Source organism: Petaurus breviceps, unplaced genomic scaffold (genome assembly GCF_028583685.1).
Source record: "Petaurus breviceps papuanus isolate PSGF00001 unplaced genomic scaffold, PetGlider_PUasm1.0 470, whole genome shotgun sequence".
In the NCBI taxonomy this organism is placed as follows: domain Eukaryota; kingdom Metazoa; phylum Chordata; class Mammalia; order Diprotodontia; family Petauridae; genus Petaurus; species Petaurus breviceps.
Window position 1 is genome coordinate 1,066,310 of NW_027186350.1, and position 18,276 is coordinate 1,084,585.

The window sequence follows — 18,276 nt, forward strand, 5'->3', positions numbered from 1 at the left end:
GGGTAAAAGTGTATGTGTATTCATATACATTTGATAGCTGTGTAGAGGATGTACTCTGAAAGAGGTGCTGAGGGAAAAGGAAGAATAATTTCTTCTCAAAAGCTGGGTTCTTCCTCCATGGCTGACCTTCTCATCTGCCTCTCTTCCCAGGACTTTCTTTTGCTTTTTATGGTCACCAGGGGACATGGATGGATAATCCTTTAGCCGGCAAACTGCTAGCCCTATACAGTGGTATTGGAAGTACTAGGGAAAAGCAATAATTTTCATTTTGAAACAGGAATAGTCATATTTACATGCTTCTGCAGATATTAGGGTGATCCAAACATCCAGATAAATTGGATCAAGATAGCAGCCATATCTTTAGTTAGTTTTAGTTTTCTGTCAAGTGAAAATAAAGCAAGATTTCACGCTATATGCATGTATTTCTATTTTTTATGTTTTTGATTCTTTGTTTTTTTAAGAAAGGCTATTACTTCAAGGAGACATGGAAAAGTTGTAGCTCTTAAAAAGCATGCTTCAATAACTGTTACACAGATTGCAGCAGCTGTTGGTATGGTGAAGAAAAGTTTTTAATGATCTTTCAAGCTACAGCGAAATAGAATTAGCCAAAGAAAAGTATGATAGGCAGCAAAAGCAATGACAAGAACTGAGTAACTGTGACTTAGCAGACTCTAATGAATCCTCAGCAAACAATCAACAAGCTTCAGAGAGACCCAACAGCTGGAAGGGGTGTTATTATTCTTCTATATTGTTGCATCAGCTTCTTAAAGTTAGGGTAGCAAGAAGACCAGAGAAAGAGGTGGGAGAACTCACTATAAACCTTTGTTATGAAAAAAGAAATGATTGTCATAGTCAAAACAACAGAAAGACTGGAGTCTAAGATTTTTAAAAAGGTAATAGATATTCAATGACACAAATCTTCATCACTAATACAGTGCTTTATACATAGTATGTGCTTAATAAGCATTTGCTGATTTGAAGAACTGAATGGTACATCACCGATCTAACTGGTCCCATATTTTGTGCAGTGCATCTACATGGCCTGGTTCTAGCTCAGTTCCTCAGAAGACAAGAGGTGTTATTTTTACTTGTTGAGTACGACTGTATGTGTGCTTGTATTTCCCTGGTTCTATCATCACCCCATTGAAGTGGGGGGATCCTACATGATAGGAACTGTCAGAAGAGAACACAAAAGATCTGCAGAGGTAGTGGAAAGAGAATGTTCTAAGTTGCCTCTCAAGCCCAACACCTTGGAGGTAGCCAAGGCTAGGGAACAATCAAGTGGCTGTTCTCTCTTTTTCTACTCGTTCCCACCAAGTCTATAAGTGGAAGGTAATGCAATCTTGTCTGTTTTTGTTGGTTCTCCAAGAGGACCAATGACATCACAAGGGTGATGTCTTGACTTTCACATTAATTGGATCTAAGGTAGACAAAGCTATGCAAAGTCATCAGCCTCACAGTGGCAAAAACAAAAGCCTAGACCACAGACAATGGCCCAGCTATCTTATCTAGAGAACGATCTTAAAACATTCTGAGACACTGAGATGGAAGACTGATGTGTCTATTCAGATAGAGAGAAGGCACAGAGAGAAAATGAGTTTGGATACTCACTTTTTCAGGGCACATTCCAGTTCATCCTTCTCCTTATGGGCTTCCTGGAGCTGGCAGAATATTCTGGAGAGAAACTCTTCAAAGTTGGACAGCAAGTGAGGCTCATGCTTCTTTAACTGCTCCCAAAGTTGTTTAACATCACTTTCACTGTTTAAAGGGGGGGGGGGAGGAATTGAAGAATAGTATAATTATTGGAGTAACAGGTAAGGTCAAGTCAATGAGGGCTATGGAGGTACTCTGAGCCTAGCAACCAGCATCAGTCTATTAATTGTCCAATGCATCTCAGAACGTGGATTATGTGGCCAAGCCCTCTTAACACAATAGTTCCCAATATATAAAAGATGGAGAAGGTAAGAGAGTCCAGGTGTGTTTTGAGATGAGGGTTATGAAGTTTGGAAGAGAAAATTCATCACTCCCACTCCTGGGAAAGATTAGCATTTGATATTGAAAGTTTAAGGCAAAGAGCTAGAAGAAAAAAGAAATTACCCCTCCATGCCCCCCTCCCCACTGGAATTAGTGCAAAGGAATGTGATTAACAGCAGACAAGGGAGAAAAGAAAGTTGAGACATGTACAGAGAAAGAAAGGTACAAATAGAGTCACAAGAGATAAATAATTTTAATTGCATTTGTTTCAAGGAAGAATTCCATGTGGGTGGGGAGGAGGGAAGAATTGAGAAGTGTCAAAGTGTCAGGGTAAAAAAAAAATGTGCATCAATAAAGCAGAAGGAAGCCCTGGAGGTATCGGAAGTCCTTAAGCAGGATATTCGGAAAACCCCAAAGGAAATTTCTGATATGGGAGGAAAAAGGTAGTTGTCCCAAATGACCAATGTGGATGAGCAGGGAGATCAACAAACTTCAATTTAAAAAAAAGACACAGAGAAGATGGAGGCAAGAGCAGAAAATGGCTGGTGAACATAAATGCATGACTTGGTCTTGTACAAATAGGGTCAGAAATGCCAACAGAATGTGCTAAAACTAGCAAGGAAAACTAAGAATGACAAAGGTTTTCTGGGGCTTAAGCTCTATAGAAGAAGACATTGGCTTACTGCTAAGGAAGGATGAGACAACATACAAAAAGAGAGAGAAGGAAAGGCTGAAACAAGGACAAAAGGAAAACAGAAAAAGGGATAAAGCAGAACTACTTTTTTTTTCGTCTATTCTCTCCGACAAGGTGAACGATGTTAGGACTAGAAAGGTCAGAAATGAAATGCAATAGGAAACATCTAACTATCTTTGATGAGTTCAAGCTACCTGGCCCAAATAAAGTTCATTCCTGGTTTTCACATTAGTGACATGTAAAATATTTCTATTCTCTCTCTCCCAGGGCCTTTATAGTCTAGAATATACATGATTATTAGGAAGATCTATAATTTGTCCACTGTAGGAGCTCTCTCCATCGATATCTCTCTTTCTATATATATGTATGTATATAGGTATGCATGTTACATATCTCAATGTAACTATATATAATTAATTAGATAGGGTATCTCAACCTTCATGGTAAGAAATGTTTTGCTCATGGTACCACTAAAGCTTTCTGTCTCCATGTGACATAGATCTTTCACATACCTTACAGGTACCTTCTCCTAATTATGCTTACATACATTGGGTCCACTAGCTTTCTTCTAAGTACTTTCTCTTTCCCTTTGTAGACGATGGAGAGAGTTGGGTGGCAGAGATGATTGGAGAATCCTGCCTCTAAAGAGGCTTTGATTCTAATCTGTGTGCTAGAATTAGTCTGAGGAGGTCAGTGGAAATTGAACCTCACCAGCTATTGTACATTTGGGGGCACCTATCTCCACATCTGCCTTAATTCTCTCTCATATTATCCATGTTTGGTGATGGGAGTTCACTCTAAGGCAGTAGGTCTTAACCTGGGGTCCATGAACTTGTTTTTTTATTTTTTTAATATGTCAATAAGTATGTTTTAATATAATTGATTTCCTTTTTAATTTCATGTATTTTATTTTATGTATCTAAAAACATCATTCTAAAAAGGGGCCCACAGGTTTTACCAGACTACCAAAAAGGTCCATGATACATAAACATTTAAGAACTTCTGCCATAAGGGGACCTCAAACTCTCATAGGATCTGTACCCATAGGCCCCAAATTCTCAACGTGCCTAGGGTTCCACACTCAAACTCATCCTTCCATTCATATACCCTGACTCAATTAGTCTGAATTGCCATGCTACTCACCAATCACTCTCTTGCCCTAACTCATCACAAATCACTCTAAATTCAACACATACCACCATTCTCTGTGTTGCTCACACTCCACTGCAGACCCATTCTATCACAAGCACCAGGACTGAATCTCTAAACATACTTACTCCAACCAGCATCAGCAGAATATACTCAACCTCCTTTATATGCCTGTAATTAGATTATTACCAAAAATAACTGCAGGCATTCTTCAACTAAGGCATACTGCTGGTGCCCCTTCAGCATCCATCATGCCGCAACATAAGCCTGTTTTCCTATGCATTCATTCATTAAGTTCCTATTATGTGCAATGTTAGTCAATAGTCAGAAAGGCAAATAAATGACACAGTAGCTATATTCATGGAAATAAGACACAAAAACAGATATGTACCATGAATTAGGATATAAAAATGCTATGAAATTAGATGAAAGAGAGATCACTTTTATTTAGGGAAAGGGAGAAATAAAGACACCTTCATAGAGAAAATAGAATTGGAGGCGATTTTGAAGGATTTCTGTCCTTGATGGAAATGGAGATAACTAGTCACCAATGTCCATAGATTAACCTTTCATTGACCTTCCCTATAGCTTTCTTTTATCTAAGTCAAACCCCTCGGGTGATTTTTCTCCCAGTCCTCTGGCATCAGGATCTAGAGGGACATTTCATGATTTCTGCCTTGCAAGTGTACAAGGAGGCAAGTACCAGGGCAGCTTGGGAATGTTCCTTCTTTCCAAGAAAACGTCTCTATCTGTTCTTCACCCCACTGGAGTGATGCATGAGTGATATGGTGTAATTGATCTGTGAAAGCAAGAAGGCAGAAGCTGTTTCCATTAACCCTAATGGAGGCATTAGCCTCAACCCCATTTTGAAGCTGCCTATAGGTAGCTTGTGAAAAAAAATTTACCTGAGTCACTGTATCCTAAAATGGCCCTTATACTGTATCCGCAGAGCTTAATGAGTTCATAGGATGCAGAACAAGAGTCAGGTGAGATATTTGTGTGGCAGAGCAGTGTTCATTCTGGGCAGTCTGGTTACCTGGGTGGGCTGCTCCTATGGGGCTCTGCTAGTGCATCACTATGTCTGGTGTGTACCCCTAAGGAAAGTCTTGGGTGCCAGGTCATAACTATAAATTGCTCGAGGTGTTAAGGTCATAGAACCCAGCAAAAGACTGGGCAATGCCTGCTCTGGTGCAAGACCAACACAGAGCTAAGCTGTCACAAGTTGTGCCCAAGGGCAGCCTCCTCCCTATTCTCTCAGGTGTTCCTGTGCCAGAGGTTATAGTGCCCTCTTGGGAGAAGGCTTCAAAGAAAAGCAGTGCTCCCTCACTAGGATTTGGCCCCATTTTTGCTGAGAAGCTGATGCAGGTGACGAATTTCCTGAATGCTTCCTCTCTGTGGCTGCCTGCTGCTATCTTCTCCTAAGACCCATCCATTCTTGTAGCTGAGCTATTGCTGCAACAATCACACGCAGAAAATTCTCTTGCAGAATTCTGCTCATAGTCTGGTGCACAGCTTCATTGGCCTCTTTGGAGCCTGGTACAATCCTGCAAGTCATCTTCTAAAGATCATGAAACCACAGACACTCTATTGGGGCTGGCCGACTGTACTAGTCCCACTGATATGCCCCCCCACCCTAATCTAGCCATCTGCATCTCCTTCTACTATTACCCTCTTCTCCAAGCTCTGAGAGTGCCAGCCCTCATCTGCAGGGTCCTCACACTTAGACAAGATAATCGAACCTAATTCCAGTAGATACAGGACCCCAAAACAGTAAGGAGATAAAAGTTATTTGCAATTTATTTTAGGGTAAGACTAGTTCCTAGTAGTCCCAACCTAATTATTTTTTTTAAGAGCCAGTGTTTAATTTCATTTTTTTTTCTTGATCAAGAGGACTTAACAGAAGAAATGGTGTTTGTCTAGGCATGTGTGTTTGGTGTGAAAGCCTAGATGCCTAAAAATATCAGTCTATCAGCCAATAAATAATTTATATAAGTAAAAAAGATATAAATAACTAGTTTATAGATTATGCCTAGCCTGATTATCTGCCCCAGTATGCTATGAAAAGGGTCCAGGTTTGTCATACCTCAACTTTCTAGTTAAATGGCCCTGGACAAGTCAATTCTCTGAATCTCATTTTCTTTCTCTGTAATAAGAACATTTACTTAAAGGTTTACTTTGACTTTTAAGACATTGAAATTATGATCAAATATACCAGACAACAAACCTAAGTGCTTTGCTGTGATTATTGAATGCACAGAGAGGAAGGAAGGAAGGAAGGAAGGAAGGAAGGAAGGAAGGAAGGAAGAAAGAAAGAGAAAATAAGAAAGAAAAGAGAGAGAGAAAGAAGAAGAAAGGAAGAAAAAAGAAAAGGAAGGAAGAAAAAGAAAGGAAGTAAGGGAGAGAAAGAAGGGGAGAGAGAGAGAAAGAGAGAGAGAGAGAGAGAGAGAGAGAGAGAGAGAGAGATCTTATTTCTTCAAGAAACTGAAGACATTTTTCCTCAGAAAATCTTGGCCCAGTGTAATTACACAGAGAATATTATGAGCTTCACATGTGCCTTGCAGAAGTACTGCAGACCAATGAAAATATTGTCTCAGGTACTGAGACTGTGAGGAAAAAAAGAGACTGAAAAAAGTGCTTCATGCTGACAGCCCTGCATCTCTTGTGGCTACTTTTAGTGTGGCCAGGTGTGAAAGGAAAGCCTAGTTCCAGGGGGTGAGGAGGAAGGAAAGCAGAAAGGGGAATGAAGACTTCAGGCAGGCACTATTGGTCTGAGCTGAAGACCTGGCTGTATGTAGTATATAGTATTTAGAATCAATGGTTGTGAAACTGCAGGCCCTGGGAAAAGGAAGAGTTTGGGAAAGGTAAAGAGTATATGTAGGCTGGAACCCATGTTGACTTCTCCTCTCACTGACAATGCTGCTTGAAACCAGGATAGATATCTCTAAAGAGTAACTACTATGTGGAATAGGCTGACCTTAGACCTATAGACCACATCTCCTTTGTGTGTGTGATTCTTGGTCTAGATTCCTCCCACCAATGGAGAAAATTTCTTTATCTTCAAAAAAAGTGCTGACCTTTTTTAGGTTGTTAAATCTCATGGCAAGGAATAGCTTCTGCTGCCTGGGGTCATCTTGCATTTCTATCTCTCTATATATTTGAATAAAACCTATGCAAGTAAAATCAACCTTGATATGGCTGTATTTCTCAAATGGTGGGAATCCTTTGATCCCAATAAGTTCTTACCAAAAATTAAAAGGAATGGACAAGATTTTTTTTTTCTGTGAGATCAGAAAAAAAGACACATGGATAGGTCACTATAAGGGGGATGTAAAAAAGGAGGGCTTCTGTACCGATGGGCACATGGTATCAGGAAAAAATGGAGGTAGCAGTTCCATGATGTAGTAGATAGGGTGCTGGGCCTGGAATCAGGAAGACTTGAGTTCAAATCTGACCTCAGATTCTTACTAGCTATGTGACCCTGGGCAAGTCACTTAAACACTGTTTGCCTCAGTTTCCTCAACTGTAAAATGGGATATTAATAGCACCTGTCTCCCAGGGTTGTTTTGAGGATTAAATGAGATAATATTTATAAAAAGCACTTAATACATCATATGGCACATAACAGGCATTATACCACTCATTCCCTTTACTTCCCTCCCTAGCAGAAAGAATAGCGTTAGAATTGGAGAACCTGGGTTTCAATCTCAGATTTACTGCTTAAAGTCTGTGTGACCCAGAACAAGCTCTTTTATCTGCGTGGGTCTCATCTTTCTCCTCCAAATAATAAAGAAAGTTAGAATGGACCATCTTTATCTGCCCTTCCAACTTTAAATCCTATTATTCAATGAAAAAGTCAAGGTAGATGGAGAAGTTTCCTCCCAGGCCAGGTCCCAACACCAGTGATATATGGGTCCAAAGTGGTTGTCACTGTCTCAGAGGACTTACTCTTCTAAAATTTTCTGTGCTCCGAGCTTATCCATCAGTATGTGGAACTGAAGGTCTTCCTCATCTTCATCCTTGTTGTCAATCACCTCTTCAGACTTGGACTGATAGATCTTTTCCTCCTTGGGTTGAGCTCTCTGTTCATCAGAGTTACAATTATCTTGGCTAAAGAAAAAGTGACCTAGGGATCAAAGTGAATAGAACAATTTAATAACTCTAAGGGAGGGAGTTTATCCTTCCTCTTCATCTCAGTTGATGGTTAATTGATTGTAGAGATGTGTCTATACCCTTTTCTTTTCAGGAGGCACAAACACCTCTTCAATTCATTCAAGATGAAAATAATTCAATTGGTGAACAAATTAGCCATGCTTCCAAGTGATTTTTAAATATCTAAACCTTGGAAAGGTGGAGTTATTATAATATGGGAGCTGCTTGTGAAAGAACCCAGGGGGAAAGCAGGGAGATTTCTCTATCTTTCTGTCCTCCCTCCTAATACCAGCTATATAGCTTCAAAGATGAGTTACTGGACAAGTAGGAGATATTGCATCCAGTAGGGAACAGAAGACCACACTATAGACTCACATGGATACAGAGACAATCAAGAAGCTTCTGGCAGCAGAAAAGAGTGTGAGATTATGGGGGGGGGGTAGAGTTGACAATGAGAACCCAACAAAGATACTGTATCCAAGGGAAGCTGCATGAAGATTTTTATAAAGAGAAGGGACTTCCAGACTTTGCAGTACCAGGAGTTGTGAGTAGCCTATGTCACACATGTAAAATATATGTGCCTTGCTGCATTTATGCCTTTAAATTTGAACCCACTCCTTCTGTGGATGTTATGTGTTTTTGTGGGATAGCGCACCCCAAATCTGTGGGAGCAATGTTTTGTAATTACAATTATTGCTATATTTTTTGAGTAAATGACTTTGCTAAGAGGTAATTAAATCTATGGGCTGATTGTTAGCTATAGTGTTAAGAGTATAGTTCTACAGATTTATACATTGGACCCAAAATAGATGCCACCCTTTGGGGATTCAACCTCCAAGTGTAAGTGTAAGTTGAGGGAGTAATCCTGAGGGAGTGCTACGTAATAATTCACCTCCAGAGGGCTTCCAATTTGTCTAGCTACCAGGAGTCCTTTGTAGGCTAGAGTAGGAATAAAAGAATATATCAAAGCCAGATTTTAAGTACCACATTTCAAATGTTTTGTCCTTTCTTCTCTTTATTACTTCCATCTGAAAGACATTTTTGCTACAGTGGAGATACAATGCATTCCAATAAGAATAAGAATAGCAGCATCTCACATATATGTAACACCTCGAGGTTCCAAGAAGTGTTACAAGGAAAACCTCATAACAACCCTGTGAGGTAGATAAAACAAGTGTTAACATTGCCACTTGAAAGATACTGAGGAAGCTTTTAGTTATTAAGTACCCTGCCAACATTCCCACAAGTAGGAACTGTCAGAACCTAGACCCACAGAATCACTGTGTTAGAGTCAGAAGAAACCTTAGAGGTTATCTAGTCTTGGCTTTACCTAGACCAAAAGCTCTCTATAATGTACTTGAAAGTGGTTATCCTTTGGGGCGGCCAGGTGGCTCAGCAAGTAAGAGCACCAGCTCCAGTGTCGGGATGACCTGGATCAAATCTGGGCTCAGATACTCAGCACCACACCCAGAAATAACTGGCCGTGTAACCTTGAGCAAGTTGCTTAACCCCGATTGCTTTAAAAAAAAAAGTGGTTATCCTGTTTGATTGAAAACTTCCAGTGAAGGGGAACGCACTAATGACTAAAGCAGTCCATTCCACTTTTGGAGAGCTCCAATAGTCTGTTTTTGTTTTTTTGTTGTTGTTGTTGTTTCTGAAACTATATCTTCTGATTTGAGTTTATTACTCCTTTTTGAAAAAAAATCAATTTTATTTGAATTTCCAAATTCTCTCCCTCCCCCTGCTTCTCTCTTACCCACTGAAAAGGTAACAAAAACAAGATCCATTACAAATATGTACAGTCATGCAAAACAAACTTCCAACTTAGCCATGTCAAAAAAAAAGAAACAAAAGAAGGAAAAAAGAGAGAAGAAAACATGCTTCAATCAACATTTTGAGTCTGTCACTTCTCTAACTGGAAGTGGATAGCATGTTTCATCAAGTGTCCTTTGGAATTGTGATTGTGTTGATCAGAGTTATTAAGTCTTTCAAAGTTGATTATATTTACAATATTGCTGTTACTATATGCACTGTTCTCTTGGTTCTGCTCGCGTCACTTTGCATCATTTCATACAAGTCTTCCTAGGTTTTTCTGAAACCATCCCTTTCATCATTTCTTAGAGAATAACAGTATTTTATTGCCCTTGTACATAACACAACCTGTTCAGCTACCCCCCAATTGATGAGCATCCCCTTGGTTGCCAATGTTTTGGCAAAACAAAAAGAGCTGCTTTAAATATTTTTGCACATTAAGAGTCTTACCCCCCCCCCCTTTTTAGGATATACACCTAGTGTCAGTATCACAAGGTCAAAGGGCATGAGCATATATATATGATATATATGGCATATCTACATACAATACATATCATATATGTGGGTATGAGCATATGTATTTATCTATAAGCGTATATATTTAACATATTTTTGGGCATGGTTCCAAGTTACTTTCTAGAATTGTTAGACTAGCTGACAGCTCCACCAACAGTGTATTAATGTACCTGTTTTCCCATAGCTGCTCCAGTATTGGTCACTTTCCTTTTTTGTTATCTTAGCCAATCAGATGGATGTGAGGTGGCACATCTCAGAGTTTTATAAATTTGCATTTTTCTAATTATTAGTGATTTAGAGCATGTTTTCATATGGCTATTGATGGTCTGAATTTCCTCCCTGTGAAAATTGTCTATTCATATCCCTTGATTATTTGTTATATGGGGATTAAAAGTCCATTATTCATAATACATGCATGTTACCTACTCTCACAGAGATTATAATATAATATGGGAGATAAGACATGTCAATGATAATACATATTAATTCTATTTATAGCACAAGGCAGAATGTGTGATTGTGCTAAGAGAGGTATAAGGTGCTATGTTGTTGCTTAAGACAGAATAATAATAATATTAATAATAATGATAAACATGTATATAATGCCTACTATGTGCAAGAAACTATGCTAAACTCTTTATAAATACTATCTCATTTCATTCTCACAGCAACCCTGGTAGGGGCTATAATTATCCCTATTTTACAAATAAGGCAACTGAGGGAAACTGAAGTTGTGACTTGCCCAGGGTCACATAGCTAGTGAGTATCTGAAGCTGGATTTGAATTCAGGACTTACTGACTCCAGGCACAGCACTGCCACCTGGCTGCCCCAACACCTATTTCTGTACTTGTCCCATGAACTCTGGGGCAGGGGAAAGAATTCCGGTCTGGCTTTAGTAAGGAGGTCTGGGATCCAGATTCTACCCTGACACTGACTGTTTAACTTTGGACAAATTATTCAGCCTCTCTATGCTGCAGTTTCTTCCTCTGTAAACTGAGGGATATAAACACATTATGTCTAAGGTTCTTTTTAGCTTTTGACATGCCATGATTCTTTAGATGAGGTGATGAGTTTAGATGAGTTACAAGTAAGGTGATCACTTTGCCCAATGGTTTGGAATCAAGGGAACTTGCCCATTTTATTTGGTATACATTGTACCATTCTGACTTTTGTGGATTTTCTGTGCATTTAAGTCCTTCACTCTAAGAATCCCTTAACCACACAAACCCACTAGAAATCACTTCAATCTTTCTGTCATAGTCTTGGTTGTAAAAAACAATTGTCCTTTGACAGTGTGTTTTTACAATAACAGCAATAAAAAAGTGGACTTAAAATCAGGAGGCATATGCTTGATTTGACACTATCAGCTCCATGATAGTGTCATAGGCAAATCATTTAACCTTCCTGAGACTCAGTCTCTTCATGTGTAAAACAGCAATGATAAAATTTGTACTATTCACCTCATAAGATGAAGAGGAAAATGTCTCATCAGTTTGACAGGGTAAACTGTTCATTTAATGTATTATTGTTAGGTTGTAACATGATGGCTGTTGTTCAGTCACATCCAGCTCTTTGTGACCCTATCTAGGGTTTCTTAGCAGAGATACTGGGGTGTTCGTCATTTCCTTCTCCAACTTATTTTACAGATGAGAAAACTGAAGCAAACAGGCATAAGTGATTTGCCCAGGGTCACATAGCTAGTAAGTGTCTGAGGCCACATCTGAACTCAGGTCTTCCTGACTCCCACTTGGTGTTCTTGGTGCAGTGTGTAGAGTCCTAGGCCTAGCAGTGGGAAGTCTCATTTTCCTAAGTTCAAATCTGGCCTCAGACACATACTAGGTGTGTGACCTAGGCAAGTGACCTGACCCTGTTAGCTTCAGTTTCATCTGTAAAATGAGCTAGAGAAGGAAGTGGTAAACCATTCCAGTATCTTTGCCAAGAAAATCCCAAATGGGGTCACAAAGAGTTGGACATGACTGAAATGACTGAACAACAACAAAACATGATGGTATGATTTCCTGAGCACGACTCTCCAGTCTCAGCTAGACTGCAGCAGGAGTGTACTGTCTACCTTGACATTTTCCATCATCTCAGTTAGAAGAAAGCAGTGGAATGCAGACACATCAATCACAGAATCTCAGAACTGTCTGGGACCCCAGGGGCCATCTAGTTTGAACTCATACCCTCTACACTGTCCTGAACAAACAGTTACAAAATCTTTATTTAAACACCTCTAGTGAGAAGGCATTGCCTCCCTCTCCAGAAGCCCATTCTTCCGAAGACAATTCAAATTATTAGGAAATTTTACCTTACATCTAACTACCTTGACATCCATGCATCACTGCTCCTAGTTCTATTCTCTAGGACCAAACAGAACAAACCTTAACTTCCTTCCACATAACAACAGGTACTTGAAGACAGATACTACCTCTCTTACACGTTTTCTCTTCCAGCTATTTCTGTTTATTTCCATTTCTTTCAAACATTGATCCTGTGAACCTGAAGCATTCACTTTCCTTGTCATTCTCTAGATATGCTACCAATGTATTTGCTAAAATATGGCTCTGTGAATGAATGAAGCTCTCCCAGAGCTGGGCACAAAGCTACAGGTCTAGCCTGAGGAGCTAAGACTACAGTAGAACTATACCCACCCTTGACCATGCCTCTATTCATCCACTCTAAGATTACATTAAGGTTTTATTTTGGATGCTACATCACATCGCTGATTCAAATTTAACTCGAAATTTGCTTAAACCCTCAGATCTTTTTCATACAAACTATTGTCTAGACTTACTTCTTCCATCCAAAATGTGTGCAATAGATGACTTTTTAAATACAAGTATGTCTTTCCTCATCTCCACCTCCTACGTCCTTCCAGTCCCAGTTAAAATCTCACCTTCTACAGGAAGCCTTTCCTGATTCCCCTTAGTTCTAGTGCCTTCCTTCTGCTAATCATGTCCAATTTATACTGTATATGTCTTGTTTGTACTTATTTGCATATTGTCTCTCAGGTAGAGACTGTGGGTTCCTGGAAAGTAGGAAATGCTTTTTACCTTTCTTTGTATCTTTAGCATTTAGTATAGTACCTGGCATACAGTAGGTGCTTAATAAATGTTCATTGACTGACTGACATGTATACCTATTAAATTTGCTCCATCAGCAGATGGACTTCATATTTACCTGGAGAGGCTTACACAAACTGATGCTGAGTGAGAAGAGTAGAACCAGGAGAAATTTGTACACAATTACAGACACAACGTATGTGTGATGACCAACTTTGATAGACTGGACTCTTCTCAGCAATGCAGGGTTATAAGTCAAACCCCAAAGACTCATGATGGAGAGAGATGTCTACATCCAGAGAAAGAACTAGAAAGAACTGAGTTTGAATCCAGATTGAAACAAACCACCTGCCCTTTTTCTTTTTCTTGTTTGGCTTTGTTTCCTCTTTCCCATTGTTCATTCCATCTGATACAATCCTTCTTTATAACCAGACTAATGTCTAATGTGAAAGTATTTGCAGATACTATACTTGATTGTATGCTGTCATGGGCAGGGGAGGAGAGGGAAGCAGAGAAAACTTGAAACTCAAGGAATTGTGGAACTGAAATCTTGTAAACTAAAAGTAAACAAACAAATTAATAAAGACCAACAAATTTAAAAAAAATTTGCTCCATCTTTCTAGCCTATTGAGATCCTTTTGAATCCTTACTTTGTAATGTAATAGATTGGCTATTCCTCCCAGTTTGGGGCCATCTTTAATTCTGATAAACCTGCCATCCATGCACTGGGAGTTCAGCTGGGGGAACCAGGCTCTAATGGTTGAAAGAATCAGGGAAGATTTCATGGAGGAGGTGACAACGCAGTGGACCCTTGAAGGATCAGTAGCATTGAACAAGCAAGATGGGGCCTCAACAAAGCACAACCTTGGTCCATGAGCCCCTGAGTCACTGGGCAGGAAGATGAGTCATGATGACTTATTCTTCACCTTTCTTAAGCTCTCATTCTTCCCACAAGTTCTAGAAGCTGCAGAGATATGACCACATGTGAACTGGGGACTCACTGAATCCAGTGGTGAACTCCTCTGGAGTCAGGAAGCCATCACCATCAGCATCCAGGGTATCAAACACATCCTCCAGATCCTCCAAGCTGAGAGGCAATTCATTGTGAAGCCGCTGAAAGCAATGAAAATGTCTTTGTTACAGGAAATAATACATCCACTGGGGGCTAACTAGGGAGGAGCTTAAGGGGCCACTATCAATTGGTCTAAACTTTAGCTGATTTCATCCCACATGCCTGAAACTGTTTCCTTCCTAGAGATAGTTAGACCTCTAGGGATTTTTGCCCTTTTTTTTCTTTTTGGGGGGTAATTGGGGTTAAGTGACTTGCCTGACGTCACAAGGCTAGTAAGTGTTAAGAGTCTGAGGCCAGATTTGAACTCAGGTCCTCCTGACTCCAGGGCCAGTGCTCTATTCACTGTGCCACCTAGCCACCCCCAAATGTATCATCTTTTTTTTTAATGGAGGGGGGAAGGTAGGGCAGTTGGGATTAAGTGACTTGCTAAGGGTCATACAACTAGTTTTTTTCGTGTGTGTTAAGTGTCTGAGGCCGGATTTTGCCTTTTTTTTTTATATCCCCAGCAATTAGCCTCAAGCCTGGCACCAACATAAATGCTTGAAATTTATAGTGAACTGATAATTACAGCCAGAAAATTCCATGTCCCAATCTAAACCCCTCATTTTGACAATGAAAAAGCTGGAGTCCAGAGCAGTGAATAATGTGTACAAGGTCACACAGTTAGTCAGAGAAAGAGTTGGGACTCCAGCCCTCCTGATTCTTGATGCATTGTTCTTTCTGAACTCCACACTTGAAGGTCAATTCTTCTTGAAGCCCTCTTTTGATGAAAGCTTCTGGCTCTTCCTCATGCCTAATGATGGTTTTTGCTTTAGAAGTAGCATGAAAGACAAAAATCAGTCTTTAGGATAAGAAAAGGGAAGTGTGCCAGCCATGTACAGGAATGATAGACAAAACAGGGGCAAACTAACTGCTACACAGATGTCTCCAACAAATTCAAAGAACCATAAAGGGGGACTCCAGTATATTGGGTGGATCCTCTATTGGGGATTTTTAAAAAAGACATGGACCAGAATAACACAGCACGAAAAGACATAGACTAGCTGCCATCTGGACTGATGAAGTCATACCCACACTCATGAAATCACAGAACCTCTGAGGAATATAGACACAAGAAGGCAATGTCACTTACTGGAGGCGAGGTGGAAGAGTTACACATTGTGGGCAGAGTAGAACAGTTTTGTTATAGTTGAGAGGTCAAATGTGATAGGAAGTAAATAAAAGGATTGTTATGTAGAGCTCGGGGCCCAGGTGAGAGCAGCACAAATTGATAGTGGGCCAACCAATCATCACAATTTAATGACTTCTAGCAGTTTTTAGCTGTTTCAGAGTAATTCTGGGAAAATAGATGGAAGATTTGGGGGTTGGTAGCACGGAAATTGTTTGGAAAAGAACAATGTTTAAATAGCAAGGGAAATGAAGCTCAAACAGAGGTGATGAACTGAGAGAAAAGGTAGGAACTATGAAGAGAGATGATGATAAGGATGAAGTCCAGGTGAACCATTGAACTGGATACAAATTAGAAATTCATCAAGTGGGGAATGGCTACCCAAACTTTGTTTCAAATATAAGAGAATATTGCTGTGCTATAAAAAGTCATCAATATGAAAAATTCAGAGAAGCAAGGGATAAATTAGTGAAAAATGAGATGGTTCTATCACAATGATACTGGAAGAGGTATGGGCTCAGGAGTCAGGAGACAAGATTCCAACCCTGGTTTTACTTACTGCCTTATAAGTGACCTGGGACAAGCTATGTCCTCCTAAGTCTTAGTATTCTCAAATATAAAATGAAGCATATCAGGGTAGATGACTTTGAAGGCTTGTTCAAGCTCTCAATCTTAGAATTCAAGTTGGTCAAGTGTCTTATTCTCCAGGTATGACATTCTTCCAAAACTAACACATTTTTGTTTCCTATATACTGTTCCACCTTAACATTTCTATCCCCTTGCACCAGGAAACACCTCTTCCCTGAAAACTCCTCAGATTAACTCCATTAGAATCTAGGCCCCCACATAATAACTCCAGGTCCTCAAGACATTTGCATTTATCTCTCTGTACATTATAATTACATTTATATTTTATGATTTACATTTATATTTATCTAGGTTAGGCAAATTGTAAAGTTGGCAGGAGAGATCATTTTGAGTGGCTAGGGTTTTTCACACAGGTGTTGCCCAGCTATGTTAATTCTTCTTAGCGAAAAAGCCTCCATCTAATCTCCCTCTCCCTATGCTCCCTTTTCCAGTTCTCTCTTCCTCCTCCAGCCCCTCCTGTCCCACTGCTTCATAATCACTGGGAAAAGCTGTGAAAAGAAGAAATTTATCTTTGTTGCCATCCTCTCCCTTCTCCCACATTGCCCTCCTCTACTCTTTCCTCTCCTCTATTCTCCCTTTCTTAGGTATTAAATCACAGAAGCATAAAATGTTAGAGCTGGAAGGAACTTACAATCAAGTCATTTTTCTACTGGGGAAAACTAAGGGAAAGAGACATATCCCAGATCACACAGGGGCCGATCTGAGACCAGGATTCTGAATTTAAGACTAATTCTGTTAAACTAGTATATAAAATACATAGCTGGTAATTAAAGTGTGAGCCAATAATTCAATCTTTGAAATACAATGAGGAATTTAACCACCAGATGGTATTGCTAGTTATTAACATGATTTTACTCATTCACAAGGACCAAGTCCTGCAAAGTCTCAAATTCCACCAGCTTCTAGCAGAATTTTGTCACCCTTGGTCCATGAACTAGACAGATTTCAAGGTATTCCTGAACTTACATCTTTATTTTCACCAACAGTGAACTGAAACCTAACATTCCCTTCTTTTATGAATCTAGGCAACAAGCATTTCAAGAAAATGTCCCTGGGAGAAGGTGTTGGGAAGATGGTGAAGTAGGTCAGAAAATTCCAAGCTCTCAAGATATTCCCCCACAAAAGAGTTTACATAGCACCTTAGGGTGAAGTGTGGGTGGAGATAAATTAGAATAGGGGCATAACTGGGGTCTTCCTGGGACAATTTGAGAAGATCAGAAGAAAAATCCCATGAAGAGGTTTGGTCACTGTGAGGAGTAAACACCTCCAGGCTAGGTTCTGCTTTAACAACAAGCAGAAAGTCCTGGGGTTAGTTGGTTTGGGAGGCTGCCTTGGCCCTAGCTCCACCACCCCCCCCCCCCCCCCCCCCCCCCCTAGTGAGAGGAGTTGGGCATTTGAGCCCAGGAAGATCGAGGGAACCCTCTGCTGATAAGGAATGCCAGACCCAGCTGTATTGTGAAGAACATCAAGGGCGAGAAGGAACCAGCATACATCTGGTGAGTGCAGGAGCAGTGGAGTAGAAAGCCCCTGGCTGTGGGCACTCACAGGAGGTTGGAAGCTTGGCTTTGATTCCAGGCTAGAGGGGAGAACCAAAGATCTGGGGCAAGAGGCAACATTTCCCATACCCCAGGGCTAGAGGTGATTATAAAAATTAAGCTATTACCACAAAAAATGCACAGGTAAAGGAGAAAGAATCCAAACACAGAAAGCTATTATGGGAACAGAGATGACCAGGGTTGATCTTCAGAGGAGGATACTGAAGTAAAGAAACCCCCAAAGAGTAATGTAAAACAGATACCTGCCCAAAGAGAATTCATAGAAGATCTTAAAAAGACGTAAAAAATCAAATGACAAAGATGGAAGAAAAACCAAAAAAATAAAATAAAATAAGAATAATCCAAGAAAAATAAGAAGGATATGAAAGGAAAGTCAACCAACTAGAAAAGGAGATCCAGAATCTAAAGGAAGAAAATGACACCTTGAAAACTAGAATTCGGCACAGTGAAGTCAGTGAAATTATAAGAGATCAAG

At 39.9% G+C, this 18,276-nt stretch overlaps 1 protein-coding gene across 1 annotated transcript in view; it reads right to left on the reverse strand.

Moving 5' to 3' along the window:
- The window catches only part of CRACR2A (calcium release activated channel regulator 2A), a 186,599-nt gene that overhangs the window by 98,287 nt on the left and 70,036 nt on the right, over positions 1–18,276 (reverse strand). The window contains exons 3-5 of the mRNA XM_069101435.1: positions 14,359–14,470; positions 7,763–7,940; positions 1,612–1,758 (exon numbers count right to left, since the gene is read on the reverse strand). Of these exons, the coding sequence (XP_068957536.1) occupies positions 1,612–1,758; positions 7,763–7,940; positions 14,359–14,470 (437 nt within the window). The remainder of the gene's footprint in view (positions 1–1,611; positions 1,759–7,762; positions 7,941–14,358; positions 14,471–18,276) is intronic.